At 41.4% G+C, this 17192-nt stretch overlaps 3 protein-coding genes and 1 long non-coding RNA gene across 6 annotated transcripts in view; 3 read left to right on the top strand and 1 right to left on the bottom strand.

Moving 5' to 3' along the window:
• The first annotated feature begins 6623 nt into the window (after positions 1–6623).
• Positions 6624–8481, top strand: LOC121709131. Its single transcript, XM_042092265.1, has 3 exons — positions 6624–7206; positions 7356–7488; positions 7701–8481. The coding sequence occupies exons 1-3, from the start codon at positions 6629–6631 to the stop codon at positions 8451–8453; spliced, it is 1464 nt and encodes a 487-aa protein (XP_041948199.1). The 5' UTR covers positions 6624–6628; the 3' UTR covers positions 8454–8481.
• Positions 8482–8636: 155 nt separating this feature from the next.
• LOC121709132 lies at positions 8637–11352 on the bottom strand. 2 transcript variants are annotated; one of them, XM_042092266.1, is made up of 6 exons: positions 11180–11352; positions 10945–11036; positions 10051–10245; positions 9869–9954; positions 9716–9770; positions 8637–9565 (listed from the first exon to the last, which is right to left on the bottom strand). In XM_042092266.1, exons 1-6 carry the CDS (start codon positions 11211–11213, stop codon positions 8663–8665), a joined length of 1365 nt encoding a protein of 454 aa, XP_041948200.1. In that variant the 5' UTR covers positions 11214–11352; the 3' UTR covers positions 8637–8662. The 2 variants fall into 2 exon arrangements, with proteins under 2 accessions (XP_041948200.1, XP_041948201.1); XM_042092267.1 differs by lacking the exon at positions 10945–11036.
• A 562-nt stretch (positions 11353–11914) lies between these two features.
• si:ch211-283g2.1 (sodium- and chloride-dependent GABA transporter 1) overlaps positions 11915–17192 on the top strand; it is a 31469-nt gene continuing 26191 nt past the window's right edge. Inside the window, exons 1-2 of one of the 2 annotated variants that reach the window (XM_042092263.1) lie at positions 11915–12183; positions 14851–15011. In XM_042092263.1, coding sequence (XP_041948197.1) covers positions 14853–15011 — 159 coding nt within the window. In that variant the 5' untranslated portion in view covers positions 11915–12183; positions 14851–14852. The other variant, XM_042092264.1, reaches the window with a different exon arrangement.
• Positions 15020–16541, top strand: LOC121709133. Its single transcript, XR_006031845.1, has 2 exons — positions 15020–15583; positions 16123–16541. It is a non-coding gene; the product is annotated as an uncharacterized LOC121709133 (long non-coding RNA).

Below are 17192 nucleotides of genomic sequence, written 5' to 3' on the forward strand. Positions count from 1 at the left end.
TACGGAGCCTCCTAGAGGTCAAATGTCACCAAATTTCTTGAGCGTCCTCCCGATGTGGTCTGAGGTACATGTACTAAGTTTGGTTTTGATACATGAAAGCGTTGCTGAGATATGAAATCACTTCCTGTTTGGCGGCTTCGCCGCAAATTTCGATTGGCTGGTACAGGTCAATGCTTCTGTCAATTGTTCCAGAAAGCAATGCACTCATCAGGCATGGTCTGAAGATGGTCTCTACCAATTTTGGTGAAGAACAGATGGAATTTGTGACCTGCGAAAACTTGTACGTGTTTTTGATTAAATTCAATATGGCGGCCGAATAAAATACGATGACATCACAAGTTGGCTTGGGTCGGCCTAAGGACCTTCAACAGTAGTACCAGACACCACTAGTGGGTTTCAATTCTAAGCACAACTGCTGCTACAGGCCAAAAGGCATGTTTCTTAATTACAGCGCCCCCTAGAGGTCAAAGGTCACCAAATTTCTTGAGCGTCCCCCTGATTGGGTCCTGAGTCCATGGAATAAGTTTGGTTATGATAGATCAATGGGTTGCTGAGATATGAGCTCACTTCCTGTTTGGCGGCTTTGCCGCAAATTTCGATTGGCTGTTACGCGCGAACGGTTTTAGTTCCGAAGACAAAAAGCAATGCATTAATGAGGCATGGTCTGTAGATGATATCTATGAAGTTTGGTGTCGATCGGACAAAATGTGTGACCTCTGATACGTTTTAAGTGATTTTGATGAAATTCAAAATGGCGGAAAATCCATCATGGCGGAAAATGACGTCATAGGGTGCGTTGAACTCGGCTTGGTCCAAGGATTCCAACGGTACCTCATTTTTCAAAATCGGATCAACAGGTCAAAAGTTACGTGCGTGAACGCACGTCCAACTTTGGCCTGTTGGTGGCGCTAGAGCTCTCGTTGTGCGGACTTGAAACTTGGTGAAATTAATCATGGGGCATTGCCTAATTAGTGTGCCAAATTTCACAACTTTTCACCAGACGGTTCTATGGGCTGCCATAGACTTCAATGGCAGAGGAAAGATGTGTAATAATAATAGGAAAAGCTAGAAACACAATGGGTGCCTTCGCAGCTTCGCTGCTTGGCCCCCAATAATAAGAAAACTAACAAACACAATGGGTGCCTTCGCAGCTTCGCTGCTTGGCCCCCAATAAGAACAAATAGAAACACAATGGTTGCCTCGCAGCTTCGCTGCTTGGCCCCCAATGACAACATGAGTAACCTACTTTAGACTATTATTTGCCAAGGTATACTCATGCATTTTGTAAAATGCCCTATGAAAACTCCTCATAAGACTTTGGGTTATCCAAAATGCATACTGGCAATCAAATGCTTACTGCATATTATGAACCCCTTTCAAATGAAAGGTAATACTCTGAAGTTTAATGCTTGCATTTGGATTGTAGGCTACTTCAGGTTCTGATATGACTACACTAAATGTGGAATAATTACAAAAAATACAAATCTATACAATTTCTATTTCAATTCTAGATAGACTACCTTATGAATCAAGGCGGACTAAACCATTTAGCTCTTTAGCAAGGGAGAGTGAGAGTGACCTTAGACAGTTTTCACTATGTTTTGTATACAAAATCCAGTCAGTCAAACTTTACATTTCGTCTGACATTCATTTTTACATTTAATTTGGAAGTTAAAATATTCAGGTAAAATAAATATATGGTGGAAATAAGTATTGAACGCTTATTTTTTTTTCAGTAATTAGCCTAAACTTCCAGTGAGTCTATTTGAAATTTTCACCACACATTATATTAACACACATATACAAAAATCCAAACATAAGAGTTTTGTGTATTAAAGTGGAATGACAGGAAAAAAGTATTGAATGTGCCTACTGAAATTTCTTCAATACTTTGTGGAAAAGCCTTTGTTTGTAAAGACAGCTCCTGTATGACAAAACTTATTAGTCGCAGTTTCAGGTGTGATTTTGGTCCGTTGTTCTAAACAGATTCCAGGGGTCCCTCTTGTGAATCCTGATCTTTAGTTCCAGATTACTTCCAGAACTGTTTAATTTAATTTAATTGAATTGGCTGCCTTCAAGTCTTTCTGGAGCTTTCTCCGAGTGGTCCTTGGCTCTTGGAATTGACTATCCTTCTGACTCCCTGGTCAGAAATATTGCGAGGAGATCCTGTGCCCTGTGCCGGTTGATGATGCAGTGATGTTTCTTGAAGTTTTGAAATGCATCTGTAACCAGTTTCATTGATATGTTTTGCAACAATAAGGTTGCAAAGGTCTTGGGAGAGCTTTTTACTTTTATCCATCATGAAATGTTTCTTGTGTGACACCTTGGTAATGAAAAACCTTTTTATAGCCCATCAATATGTAAGCTACTAACCAAGCTTATATTAATTTGCGCAGATAGAAAGGATAACTACTCTCTAACTACTTACAGATTCCAGCTCTTTCCTTCCCTTTCCTTGCCTTAGTGCTTTTTCTTAGCGTGTTCAATACTTTTTCCCTGTGTTATTCCACTTCATTACACATGACTCTACTTATGGAGTTGTTTGGATTTTTTATGTGTGGATTACCTGAGTTATTACTAATGCCTGATGAAAATGTTGTGCCCCCTGTATTCCACTTTTCAAGGGACCTCTCCTCCATTGCCCTATACTTCCCACTTTCCCCCCTAGTTCGACGCCCTTTAATCTGCTGAACCTTCTGCTCGTTTCCAAATATAAAAAAAACTCTCTGCAACTCAACATTGGCCTGCCTGCCTCAGCTGCCTGTGAGGGGCTTTTCAGTTGTGCTGGATTACTGTTCACTGCAAAGCAACCCAAGGATGAGTGCAACTAACTTTGAAAATCAACTACTGCTCAAACTTAAAGAACTTAAAGGAGGTGATTTTTCACATAGATCTCCATTTCTCAACATCCTTATCAGGCAAGTACCTCCATTCGGCGGCCATATTGCAACATTTTTTGGGCACTTATCGTGCATCTATTTCGGCAGAAATGCGTGTGCGTAAGGCTTCACGACACCAATCTTGCTCCAGCAGCGAGATCACAACAGATGATTGGAACGATGTCTTCACAGCACACCACATGATTGGCTCAATGTATTTTACAACACACCACATGATTGGCTCAACGTATTCACATGCCATATTGGCGTTACAAACTAACCCCATGCATTACTATGGAGGTTTTTTGAGTGCTGTATCTCCTCATTAGAAAGTCTCTGGTAAAACTGGTTGTTCTGGTACCCACGCCCCAAAAAGTAACTAAGTAACTTTTACTTAAAGTACATTTTAAATGAACTACTTTTTACTTTTACTTGAGTACATTTTCAGATCGGTATTTTAACTTGTACTTGAGTAATATTTTATCAAGGTATACTTTTACTTGAGTACAATATTTTCATACTTTTTCCACCTCTGTTTATAAGGTATGTAGAAGACAAACTGTCAGAGCAAAAGATAACCATATATGGCCGAGGAAGGGAAACAAAGGCATCAGACAGACCAGGTATGGCCTATAAGGAGACCATTGCCTGACAGTTCAGTCTAGACATTGTAACGCCTCCCTGAGGAGAGTGGGGTGAACAGTCTGTGGTTGGGGTGAGAACAGTCTTTGATGATGCTGCGCGCCTTACGCAAGCATCGCTTGCCCTGGATGGCCTCGATGGAGGGGAGTGAGGAACCGGTGATGCGTTGCGCAGTTTTCACACCCTCTGCAGTGCTTTCCGGTCATGGGTAGAGCAGTTGTCATACCAAAAAGGTGATGAAGGTGGAGCTCATAAATCAAATATTCAGTCACAGTGTAGCAGATGCCCTGCAGTACTGCAATGTAGAGCTGCACCTTCCTCAGTTCCAGGGGTGTGAGGAGACCGTTCAGTTCATTTGTGGTAGTCCTTGAGCAAGGTAGTTTTGGGGGGATATAAAATAAATAAATGAATGAAAAGGGATTTGAGATGCATCTTATTTTTGTTAGGGTGAATTACATGTGAATAATACAGTGTTGGGCAAGCTACTTGGAAATTGTAGTGAGCTAAACTATCAGTTACTCTGCCATGAATAAAACTTCACTACACAAAACTACCACCCCAGTCAAATGTAGCAAGCTTAGTAACACAAACACAGCCGTAGGCTAGTTCACTACATAGGAAGCTACTTTAAATTGTGCTAATTTCACATGACAAGAAAAGTGTAGCTTGTCAATATCAGGAATTTTATCAATATCATAATTACACATAAGGAGGAAGTTTAAGCCACCCAGTTTTGATAGGTTATGAGAAGGTATGATATTCCAGATAGAAGTTGGACTATGGAAAAACTGTTTCAACCACTTTAGCTTAAAAGAGCTATTTAGAGTAGTAAAAATCAAGAAAATTAAGACCACCATTATCATATGAGTTCTTACTGTTTTCTTTAAGTGATGGGATCTGTTTTTCCAGATGAAGTTGAGGATCATTTTATCAATTTCTGCAAGTAACTTCTTGTCAAGGTGCAGAGCAAGCGCTGCATAAGTCAGTCTAGATATACCCTCTGCCTTAGTAATTAGAATTCTACCTCTTATTGACAAATCTCTTAAAAGCCACTGGTAAACTTTTTTTTAGCTTTTTCTAAAATGGGATTAAAGTTTGATGACATTCTTCTTTGCTGATCTTTAGTGAGTAATATTCCTAAATATCTGATTTCATCTTTTACAGGGATGTTATACAGGGAATTATCAGAACACTCCTTAATAACCATTAGTTCGCATTTGTTTATATTTAAGTAACGACCTGAGGCCTTGGAGAACACATCAATCGCTTCTATTGCAACAGGGATTTGTTGCTCATTTTCTAAAAAAGGTGTTGTGTCATCTGCCAGCTGAGTTATGGATAATTCTCTACCCACAATAGAGATACCTTTTACATTACTGGATTTAATGTGGTCTGCTAAAAGCTGTGCCACTAAAAGGAAAAGGTATGGGGAGGTGGGGCATCCCTGTTGAATGCCTCTGGACAGATCAAATCTAGGAGAAGTACCACCCATGAGTTTCACAGAGCTGTTCCCATTTTGCAGTTGAAAGACATGAATGAAAAAATAACTAGCATCGAACAGCGTGTAGATAAAAGTGAGGAAGTGGGCTTGAGATGCATGAGTCACGTTTGTGACTTATAACGATATGGTCGGAGGTGGAATTTAAGATTGTATGGTGTCTCTGATGAGGAGAAAGAGAATGTCCACATGGAGGTGATTGGTATGCCAAGAGGTGCTACCCTCTGAGAAAGACAAGATTCCTGAGGCCATAGACGTGGCTCACAGAGTGGGAAAAGTGCCGCGTTCGCAGGTGCCGAATCAACCGAAGGAATCTTGTCTTTCCACCTCCGACCATATCGTTATAAGTCACAAACGCGACCCATGCATCTCAAGCCCACTTCCTCACTTTTATCTACACGCTGTTCGATGCTAGTTATTTTTTCATTCATGTCTTTCAACTGCATGCGAACGGTTTCTACCATCCTCTCAATCGCGTCACTTCTAGAGTTGATGAGGTTAGCCAGAGTACGGACAGCTTCATCAGATTTTAAATTGTCAGTACGGATATATGGCTTTTTTGGAAGTGGAGGCTTACTCGGAGACATGGGTAGAGTGGGGAACTGCTCCTCGTCTTCCAATTGCAGGTTACAGTCCATTTCGTAATTGTGGTCATCAGAGATGCTAATCTCATTGCTTACATCTCCCATGTGAGCCGCTCTTTCCTCATTAGGTCTCTTCTGAACAGACTTAGTTGCCATTTCTCATACGAACAGATACACTCAGATAGTTGTAACACTTTTATACACTAAAATACACCAACTTAACTTAGTCTAATAGTGCAAGGATACATCAAATATAAAAACTTGTGTCGAGCTCAGCGAAAACCCAACTCGTCACGCCGCCATCTTGCTCGAGCTCTATAGAGTGTCCCAGTGACTTCCGTTTTACTTCCGCTCCGCTTTGTGAGAATCCGCTCAGTGGACTACATCTCTCGTCTCGAACGATGTACGTCACCAACGTAATTAACGATAAGATTAGCTGTTATGCTAGTTAACGGTTGCATCTTGCTGCCTGCAATATCACTTAACAGTATCTAATGTACAGTCTATGGACGAATACAACTTACCTGATGTGTTTAATCCTCTGACTCATGGTATTTTCATCGGCAAGGAAAGCCCAATTAAGACCTGTTGCTGGTATGCTTGTACAATCTAGTGTGGCTGTGAATGAGCTAACGTCACTAGCGCGACTGATGGGTTTGTAGTCGTGGGAATTACGATCTTTCACTATGTTGTAATTCAATAGTTACGAAACAAACTGCAAATGTCTTTACATGAAAAATTCTCTTTAAAATTGACAAACATCATATGGGTAATTCAAGGCACAAGTCAACCGGGACCAGAAAATAATTTATTTTTCGCCATAGACTGGCGTTCAACATTTTTTGAAAGATAGGTCCCATGGAGGCAAATGGAAGTGGCGTCACTGGGACACTCTATAGACTACGTGCACAAGCGGAAGAACGAACTTCCGCTTTGTACGAAATTCGGCACAGCTGGTTCCGGTCTGTCTCTTAGTTACATAGTAACGTTAAGCGTATGTTGCTGTTATCGCTAAAACAATAAACATGACTGCTAACGTTACTAAATTTATGAAAATTGTAAACGGCTCAAATGAACACTGCTGTGTGCCACTTTGTTCGGCCTCAGGCCGTTATAATAGTTCACTTAGTTTCCACTGCTTCCCAAAAAACGTAAGTCTTCGGGCTAAGTGGATTCATCAAGTGCGAAGGACGGGGTTTACGATAACTCAGCACACAAAAGTTTGCAGTCGGCACTTTAAGCCACACGAAATTGTAACATCCAAGAAAGGAAGGCGTGCTTTGGTAGCAGGTGCTGTGCCTTCGTTGTTTGAGTGGAACAATTATTCAACCAAGGAACGACCCGGTGTTTGGGAGCGACGGGCAAGACCACCGAGCCCGGAGCGTGTCCTTGAACCAGCAGCAGCAGCGGAGCCTATTGCCCTCCCTATGGTCATGGACCACGACTATGAAGCATCTCCTACCGTGTGCGTGGATAGGCAACATTATGAACAACTCCGACAGGAAATCGATACACTTCGAGAGCAACTGAAAATATGCCATCTATCCAAATTTGGACTGCAGCGGTTTGCCTCTTCTCCTGAAGACATACGATTTTATACCAGGTAAGACCGCTATCTGTAGTGCTAGCCTTCAACAATTGTCATTTGTCAAAGTTAATTTAAGAAATGCTGAGGACTTAATATCGCCACAGAAGGTTAGGCTACTACAAATTTCTCCGTTTTCTCTTTCTGATAAGGATACTATATTTCAGATTCCCATCTTACAAGCACCTGATGGCGTTTTGGAGCCTGATTAGTACTGCAACATCCAAAATGATCAGGGTGACCAGCAGAGACAAGAGAGCCACCAGCACAGTCACTGAAAGCCCAGTCACCAGACCAACTGTAAGTGTGCACTTCTCATGGTTATATACTGTACCCCTGGGGATCAATAAAGTATCTATCTATCTATCTACATGGTTATCTGTGAGGGATTTAATTTTTATGTGGGTGAAATATGTATGTATTTGTGTGTATGTAATATAAGCTACTAGATGTCTAAAATGTCCCTCAGGATGAGTAAAGTATCTATCTATATATTTCTCCCCAACCCTTAGAAACTGCTGGCGATAGATGAGCTCTTCTTGTTCCTGACATACCTGTCCACTGGCTGCACACAGAGGGAACTGGCTCATCGCTTTAACATACACAGGACAACAGTAAGTCGCATCATCGTCACCTGGGCCAACTTCCTCTACACTCTGCTGGGCTCAGTCTGTTTTTGGATGTCTCCTGCAGCTGTTAAGGACAATCTTCCACCAGAGTTCAATGCATACAGTGACACACAAGTCATCCTTGACTGCACTGAACTACGGTGCCAGACACCATCTTCCCTGGTTCTACAAAGTGAAGTGTTTTCACACTATAAATCACATTGCACCTTTAAAGCCATGGTTGGTATGTCCCCTCATGGAGCTCTGACATTCATCTCGCCCCTCTTCGAGGGCTCCATGAGTGACAAGGAAATATTCCGTCAGTCCGGGATCCAAAACCTCCTTACCCCTGACACCGCAATTATGGTGGACAAAGGATTCTTGGTGGACGACCTGGCCCCTGGCACTGTTTACCGCCCAGCCTTCGTCATCCAGAGGGCCCAAATGGCAGAGGCAGACGTGCTGGAAACGCAGTCAATTGCTCGCTTGAGGGTACATGTAGAGAGGCTAATCAGAAGAGTGAAGGAAAACAAACTGTTTGAAACCACAATCCCGCTTGCCATATCGGGGAGTATTAATCAAATTTTTACAGTCGCCTGTCTACTCTCTAATTTCCAAAATGGCCCTCTGGTCAAGACCTGGGCAAATGAGGTTTGAAATGTTGACCTTGTGTTGAATGGTGTGTGTGTGTGCGCACGCGCGTGTGTGCGCATTCTTAAAATAAATGTTATTTATATAATTGTTCTTTATTACACTAGGTATATGGACTCCATGGACTTTTATGTGCTGTTTGTCTAAACCAACATTTTAAAAAGTAAATCAGCCAAGTTTGCATTTTTGTGTTCATTGTTTATTAAGTTGATCATTTACATGCATTTTCGCATGTAAACATTGAAATAAAATTGGTCAACTTTGTCTCTGATGACCTTGAACACTTCTACATCTCTGTGTATTCTATTAATTAATGTGTCTTCCTCCGCCGACACAACAAAATCACACCACGTCATGCCACTTACCAATAACTGCCCCTGAATTTGGTAGTAGTACGCATGTGAAGTCTTCAGCTCCATTTTGCCTAAGGTCATTTTAACATAGGGACAGTCAACATAGTTTTTAACATTTGGGCACTTAATTTCTAGAAGACCGAAGGAAGAGGGTTCTGTCGGGTCAAAAACTAGTCCATCCGGAGATGCTCCCAGCCAAGGCGTGTCTGGGTGGATTATAAATCCACACGGATAGTGGTTGACCCTCTTTATTTGGGTGTACTCCCATATGGCATCAGCCTCCAACTCCAGTCCTCTTCTCATGGCCTTCGTCTGATATGTTCCCTTCAGGATCCTATCAGCCAGACTGTCCTCACATTTGTTGCTGACAAAGCAGATCTCCCTGAAACGCGAAGCAGTGAGTCTTGGTCTCCGCAACTGGTGCCATTCCTCGCAGGAGCTTTGGGTTCTTGTGGCACTTTCCAGTTTATTTGCCATATCCCAAGTCACCTGTAGGCTCTGTAAGTGCCTGCGCTCTGCCTCAGTGGTGTTAGACATGTAGATTGAGGGCTGTAAGCGGTAACCTTCCAAGGGTAGGTATGGACGAGGTGGGGCAATGTGGAAGGATAGATCTCTACATGCTGCTGCTGGCTGTTGGTAGGCAATCGGGCTTCCGGCTTGCACCATCCCAAGGGCAGAGTTGACCAATGGAACCTCACAGCTGATGTTCATGCTACACACCATTGGCGACTCTGCTCTGGAGAAGTCAGCATATGCCTCAGTCACCTTGGGATGGAGTAGTGTATATTTTAGCAATACAACTCAACACCAACTAAGCACAATTTTAGTTCTATGCACACAGTATCTGGCACATTTTGTACAGCTCCACACAACATTACAAATGGTAAGACTGGTTAAATAAGAGGGTAAACTCACCCGAAGGACAGAAAGATCAGGTAGATCCCCACTAAGGCCTTTGTATAGCGTGCTCCTGCGAAGTGAAGTGTAAAACATGTATAAGTGGAAATGCTCGATGGCTTATAGACCTGAAATCAAATTACCCATGTATTGTTACAATATTGCTTTTACCTTATACCCTCTGTTGTTGCTTTAGGACGGCTCTTCGGTTTAGTAGACAGCACAGCCATTTTGTCCACTGGGCCTGGTTTTATACCCTGTAGTGTTTGCAGGACATACTTTAAGCACATCTTCAGTAAAACGACATAACAACTACAAAACAGTAATTAGTTATATGTTTTTAGTTGACTTACCAAAGTCCTAGGTTTGTGCCACTGCTGTTCTCCCTCAGTACAGCTTAGCACAGGGGGGACTACAGGCACCTTCAGCTGCGAGTAGTGGGCTGACTGGTACAAAAGAGCAACACAGTGGTTGCACAGCGCAGCTCCAGCAATGCAAGAACATGTATGATGAATCAGCTGCACAGGCTTGCTGTCTTTAAGAACCACCTGCAATGTCAGAATGTCATAGTAAGTCACAATTTATCATAGCCTGGTCAGTCATTCTTTTAGGATACTCATTGCTTACAGATTATTTTAAGATACAGTCTTGCATTGTGACTCATTTCTTTAGACCAGCAGGGCACTCCTGATGTTGAATCCTCTGTCTAACATTTTGAAGTTAGGAGATAAGATAATATTCTAAGCTATGTGTTGGACTAATGTGCTGAATATTATGCCATATAATTTTCCACTTGTATTTCAGTAGTAGTATCTTTCACTCCAGACTGTAGCTTAATTGAAGGATCAAAACAATGAGCAAGAAAACCTTCACCCAGTGGGGACCAGCTAGGTGAACTTACCTTTTAACCTGCTTGCTCTTACATTAGTCACTACTTTCTAGTCACCATCATCAATTCACCAAACTTTACCCTAGCTGATTCCCCACCTGCTAACATAATAATTAATGCAAGCAAAAACCCAGTGGGGACAAGCAATGCACAGTAAACCTGTAGCAGCTAGCAGCTAAGGTAGCTACAGTAAACATGTAGCACTACAGTAAACATTGCTAATCCCCAGGAACATCAAAAACGCTGGGTTATTTTGGCTGATAAACGAACTCTTATCTTATCACATTATCTTATCTTCTTACATTATCGTATCTTATCTTATCTTATCTTATCTTATTCATATCTAGCATCACCATACACTCAAGCTGTGAGGTTTCTCTTTTTTCATCAGCGACCTGTAGCACATTGCCCTCACGACCACCTCTCCTGAATCCTGATCTTTTATGGAAACTGACGGAAGGAGGAGTATATAATTTGTGTTGAATAACAACATTGGTATTTGATAACAAGCAAACATAGTCACAAACACTAGCTGGTACTTTTACTAGGTAGCGTTAGGCAAGCGCTAACGTTAGCAGTTATCAGATACTTACCCTCATAGTTGTGAATGTACGAAGAAATGTACATTTTAAATCCCTTGTCCCTCTTACTCGTCGGGGTGCGGGACAGGGCACCGACGATCCTGTGGACGTCGCTGACGCTCACTGCCGGTAAATCCGAAAGACACCGGGAAAAGGAAAAGGAAGAACTGCCAGTAGCGGCTGCCATTTCTGTGGTGGTTAAATCGACAGGCTCATAACCGGAAGTCAATGTGCCGAATTTCTGTCAAATTCGAATGGTCGTCATGACGCTGTGCACAGAGCCTATTGCAGCAAATCATCCAGTCGTCATTTTTTACTACTGACGTCAGACGCAAAGTTTTTGCGCGTGGCACACGTAAAAATATGACTCTGACGCTCAGACGTCTATTTTTTACTCCTGAAGAAGAAAAATCGTGAGAAAAAAAAATCTACACGTGGAGGCGTTATTTTGACAGACTATGTCCTGAACGGCTTGCCATAGGAATTTGGAAAGGGACCTGATAAAACCCATGAATAGGCTACATCTTATACCGTTGGAAAGCCTAGTTCCCTTTCAAATGGTGACCCATTTGTAAGTTGTGTGAAGACAGATCTGGAAATTGCCTTGTAGCATTTATACATTCTACATATGTCTGCATTTCCCCATTATTCATTATTTTGATATTTAGCCAATCAAATCAGAGCATCCATTCGCCAGAGACGAGTACGTGCACCTCGCACGTAATTTCCAAAATAAAACGTCCATCAGCAGCGTGAGTAAAATATGCTGCCTTCACCATAGAGATTTGATATTGGCTACCTAGGGTTTCACTGACAATTTGGAGAGTAGCCTACAACAACACATGGATATATAGTTACGTTTACTGAGGTCTGACTCAGGCTAGCGTATCCGCTAAGTTAGGCTCTTCCTATTAGACATTCTCTGGCTACGTATTCTTTCCTATGATTATTTCCCATCCACTTACAATGGACACCACACTTCCTTGACAGAACTTCCGCGTTTTCGTCAAATTGACGTAAGTTGACTAACTGATACTTGCCAAACCTGGCATATAGCCTATATCTAGGGGATTAAATGTGCTCGTTTGTTTGTGTGTTTTAGTTGGCCTAATCTCATAATTGTAAAATATGATGTGCCTGAGGTTGTACAGTGAGACGCTGACCGGGATTGTTAATCAGTGATCCAGATAGGCTATTTTATAACATGCAATAGGCCCGTTGATAATAAGTGCAACCTAGGCCTACGTTTGTAATAATAATAATAATAATAATAATAAAAGAAAAGTTGAACAGTTAAGCTAGAAAACAGTAGAATTGTATTTGAATAGATAGTCGGCTGCTGTAGCCTGACAAGTGTTGAGTCACGGTGAAGTGGCTTTATAGCGAGCAACTTTGGGTGAGTTTTTGTCATCTCTTTACACGTTGTAAGCTTATTCGTCTAGTCGATCTAGTTAAATGTACGCTGCACACTGCCTTGTGTAGCCTATCTCTGATGCGTGGTTGAATGTGTGATGCAGTAGCCTAACTGGTCGCTGAATAGGCTAATGTAAAATCTACTTAATTTTGAGAACTATATAGGCAACACTGTATCTAGCCTGTACTCCTCGCATGTTGTGAATTCGATTCAAATGCATGAGCTAAAATTGGGGTTTGGTTTAGGCTACTGTTTGACGTTCAACTGGTTAATTTTCTGGGTCCTTGAATAAACATTTTCCACTTGGGTCATGAGGTCAAGGATGCGTAAAAGGGACGTAGGATATTATATAGTTTCAACATTCTACTTAACGATGCTGACATTTAAGTAAGCCTATGAAAGGATACATTTTATAGTATGTTTCTTTACCCAAGCTGTCCTTAAAGTTGTTGGTGTCAACAGCACTCTTCGGCAAGGGCGTAGGTTTGGTCTCAGCTTTGGTGGGGACACATCCCCAACTCCTGTTGTTACAATACCAACATTAGTGTTTCAATACCAATACTAAGTGAAGAATCTCAATTTCGATACTTTTGCGATTTTTTTAAAACTTGATTTGGTTTGTGTGATTTGTGAGATCATTCACATCAGTGGCAATCATAGAATTTGATTGACCCTCCACACACACACACACAAACACAAACACAGACATGGAAAGTGATGGTTGTCATCAGTGTTGGGCAAGTTACTTCAAAATCGTATTATGTATTACTCATTACTGTACTTTCAAAGTAATTTGTTACATTATAATATGTATCTGAATTGTAAGGCATTACACTACTATTGTATTACTTTTGAGTTACTTTCACCAAAATATCTAGAAATATGAATTTGGAATTCTAAATGCAGTTTATTATGCTCAATGCAGCTCATTGCACTTCTAATGGAGGGTGATGTGGTATAACATAATGACTGAGCTAGGCTTAAGGCTAACAACAGTACAATGCAATAGGCACAGTGATGGCTCATGATGCAATACAAGGAACAATCATAGCCAGAATTTTGTTAAAAGCAGACCAAAGGTCAAAGTCTGGTCAATTGTGATAGAAATGCTGTAACTTAGGCTTAGGCCTACTCATTAAAATTAACAGAGAGCCCACTACCTGTATATTGCAACCCAAAACTTAGACATGTCAAGATTTCTGAAACATGTAATATGTATTTCAAATACAAAATAGTATTTTGTAATTTTTATTTTATTGGGTTGAAGGAAATGGCTCTGTATTTTGTATCAAAATACTTTATTGGTGTGTATTTTTGTATTTTAAAAATACTGCAAAATACTATGTGAAAAACACTAAAAAAAGTAGATACTACTTGATGAATAATTGGTAATTAGGCAACAATGGTTAATGTTTATCGCAATCAGCTAATGTGAGAACAGCTGTGTTCAACGACATTCACAGCTTTTCAGTGACGGCCTTTTGCTGAAGCGTCAGCTCTGGTCTGAAGTATAAGTATAAATACTCTTTTGATCCCGTGAGGGAAATTTGGTCTCTGCATTTATCCCAATCTGTGAATTAGTGAAACACACTCAGCACACTACACAGTGAACACACAGTGAGGTACCCACTAATCACGGCGCAGTGAGCTGCCTGCAACAACAGCGGCGCTCAGGGAGCAGTGAGGGGTTAGGTGCCTTGCTCAAGGGCACTTCAGCCGTGCCTACTGATCGGGGTTTGAGCCGGCAACCCTCCGGTCACAAGTCCGAAGCGCTAACCAGTAGGCCACGGCTGCCCTGAAGCACTGGTGTGAAGTCGTACGCAAGTAAAGATGAGCAAGGTTACCTGTGCAAGTTCACATAAGGACACCGACAAAGGCAACAATGTCCTTTTGTATCCAAGCCAGTTAACAGAAAAAATGTCATATCTCAAATGAACCACAATGACATCAATAGATGGTAAGGTGTTGAGTGTGTTTGAATTCCCTTCCTTGTAGCATCCTTTTCTGCATTGCACAGTGGGGAGAAGTTCACCTTGTGTGAAGTTCACCTTGCTGTCGGAATGATCAGCAGTACAAATAAGTTCGCTAAAATATTGGTGGGGACAATTTTGTCATCTTAAAATTTTGATTAGGACTAGTCCTTAGCGTCCCACCCTAAATCTACGCCCATGCTCTTCGGGAAAAAAAGACTCGACTCTTAGGTCATTTTCATATTGCGGCGGGTATATTTTCTAGCATTTCCCCTATATCTTTTATCTTCACTTTCTAGTCATGATGTCGGAGGGTGATGCCCAAGCCGAACTTCAGGCCCTCATGGAGAGGAGGATGTCAGATAAAGAAACAATAACCTTGCCTTTAGGTGATTCTAAGGAGGCCAATGGCACCTTGTTAGAACCACTGAAGGCTTGGGACCTCTGTCATAGTGATGAGGTGAGTCAGCCCTCTTGTTCTTTTGATTTTTCCATCTTGTTATTTTTAGCGCATCTCTAAATTTAGAGATTTCAGAAAGTTTATGGGTAGCCATACTCCGTGACTAGGCATAAGAGAATGTTTCCTGATTTCCTGGTGAAAGGGAGAATGAGTAGCCTAGTGTTATCTCAAACCTTGGTTGGTATTTTTATCTGAAAGAACTAGGGCACCTTTTTTAGAAATGTTGCTAGACAATGTTCCTCGTTACTATGGTTGTGATTTATTTTTTGGAAAACTTTAATAATCTGTATGCAAATAGTCATGATCATTCTATCATAATAAATTGAACTGGTTATGTGGTTGCCCAGCAACACTGGTAAAAAAGCTGCCCCATGTATCATAAGCTTAAGACATTCTGTAGTGCCTGTTATGTTATGTGACTCATTTGCTGAAAATGTTTCTGGTGTAGAGTTACACAAAGAGCTCAGAAAGAGAGTGATAATGCAAAACTTTAATGCTTCATTCTGTCAACTTTCACCGAAGACTATAGAGGGCCGGGCCCTGTGAAATACTGAGGTCAAAATGGCCATAGGGTTATGCTTATGAACAAGGGTTAAAGTGGGATCTGGGAAAGTGGGATAAATTAATAAATAAATATATTCTTTCATACCAACGATATAGCACAATGATATTGTTAAAATAAATGGTGAGTAATTGCAGCCTGCCTCCTTCAGAATCACAGTGTTTAACAAATCAAAATATCACCCCCTGGGCTGGCCCCGCCTTCACTAACACCCGTTATCACCCGGAGAGAAGAAATGGCTTTTAATTCTGAATAACGGGACACCTATGAAGTAGATCTGGTAAAAAAAAAGTTTAATCGCTGTTCCATATCAATGCTTATGACTGGTAACTATAACAACCATAGTAGGACGACGGTTGAGCCTGGAGGCAGGCTTCGCAACAATGGAATCAACTGTCCATGCTATCGCTGTCATAGACCTCTCCGGAATAAGTCCCGCCTCCGAAACAGCCATCCAACTTCCGGGCGTCGAATGTCTATGGGAACCGCGTGTTTCCTTTGCGTGCTATAAAGGCAGTGGCTTTACAGTGGCTTTACAGTGGCAACCAGGTCATAAGCGGGATAACGGCCTTCGTGGTGTGTCCAGTGCGCTGTGCGTCGGGGAGTTCTTTGCCCCTCGCCCTCGTCCATTAATTCCGTATAACAGGACACCTCGGCGGCCGTTATCCCTTACTTATCCCCCCTGTTGTCCCTTCCCGACGTTAGGTTCTCATGGGTCTCCTGTCTGATTTGACTGATTGCACATGTGCCGGTTCACTCATGCAGATGAAGTTGCTGTGTTTACTGTCGCTGTTCTAGCCAGAGCACTATATGTTGGAAGGAAGTTAAAGTCGAAGGTGAAGAAATGTTAAAATTCCACAATTTAAACATGACAACATGGCTCTAGCTGTTCATCTGCTGGTCAATGACGAACGTTAGGTTAACTGCAAGGTAGCTGGTTAGCACTCCAGCTTGTCAATATTAACAGATAAAAAATAGCCTATTGTCCATTAATACTTGTTTCCTAATTGGAAAACACGTTGGTAATGTTGATGTCACACAGTCTGTCCACAAAGGACACCTATCACATGAAGGAGCGGAATCTAACCTTTCAAATGACATTAGCGGCAAGTTGCTCTCGTCAGAAAATTAACATTGAACTTGCATGAAATTTAATCTGAATTCTACACACCCATTACTGTTGGTAAAATATCTCACAAATTCTTCACTCAACACATGGCAAACCATGAGGATATAAACAGGGTTCTAAATTAACTTTTTTGATCACCAGCCAATATGGCTGGTAACTTTCTAAAGTTACTACCCAATCAGAATTTCTACTAGCCAATTTTTTTCCGGTGAAAATAGGAGAATTATGAGTTTGATGAGTGTCACTGAATGCATTTGATCATTTTATTAACATTGTTGGCATGAATACATACCAGAACATATACACAGAAAGTGCAAACACTTAATTTCATGTTTGGGATCTCTATCTATTTCTCTGTCAATATCCTCATCCCCTGCTTCATTCCTCTTCTCGCCCCCATAAGTCTATCCCAACCACCGCCGCATCTTAACTTAATAAAAAGGAGATATCAATTATCATCAACAATGACAAGCCAGCTGGAACCTGCCAC

Source organism: Alosa sapidissima, chromosome 5, assembly GCF_018492685.1.
Source record: "Alosa sapidissima isolate fAloSap1 chromosome 5, fAloSap1.pri, whole genome shotgun sequence".
NCBI lineage: Eukaryota > Metazoa > Chordata > Actinopteri > Clupeiformes > Clupeidae > Alosa > Alosa sapidissima.

Coding starts and splice junctions, on each gene's coding strand:
- LOC121709131 (XM_042092265.1), top strand. CDS start 6,629: ATGACTGCTAACGTTACTAAATTTATGAAAATTGTAAACGGCTCAAAT. Junction 7,207..7,355: donor GACATACGATTTTATACCAG/GTAAGACCGCTA, acceptor ACTATATTTCAG/ATTCCCATCTTACAAGCACC. Junction 7,489..7,700: donor GCCCAGTCACCAGACCAACT/GTAAGTGTGCAC, acceptor CCCAACCCTTAG/AAACTGCTGGCGATAGATGA.
- LOC121709132 (XM_042092266.1), bottom strand. CDS start 11,213: ATGTACATTTCTTCGTACATTCACAACTATGAGG. Junction 10,246..10,944: donor AGAAACCTCACAGCTTGAGT/GTATGGTGATGC, acceptor CTGACATTGCAG/GTGGTTCTTAAAGACAGCAA. Junction 9,771..9,868: donor GCAACAACAGAGGGTATAAG/GTAAAAGCAATA, acceptor TTCACTTCGCAG/GAGCACGCTATACAAAGGCC.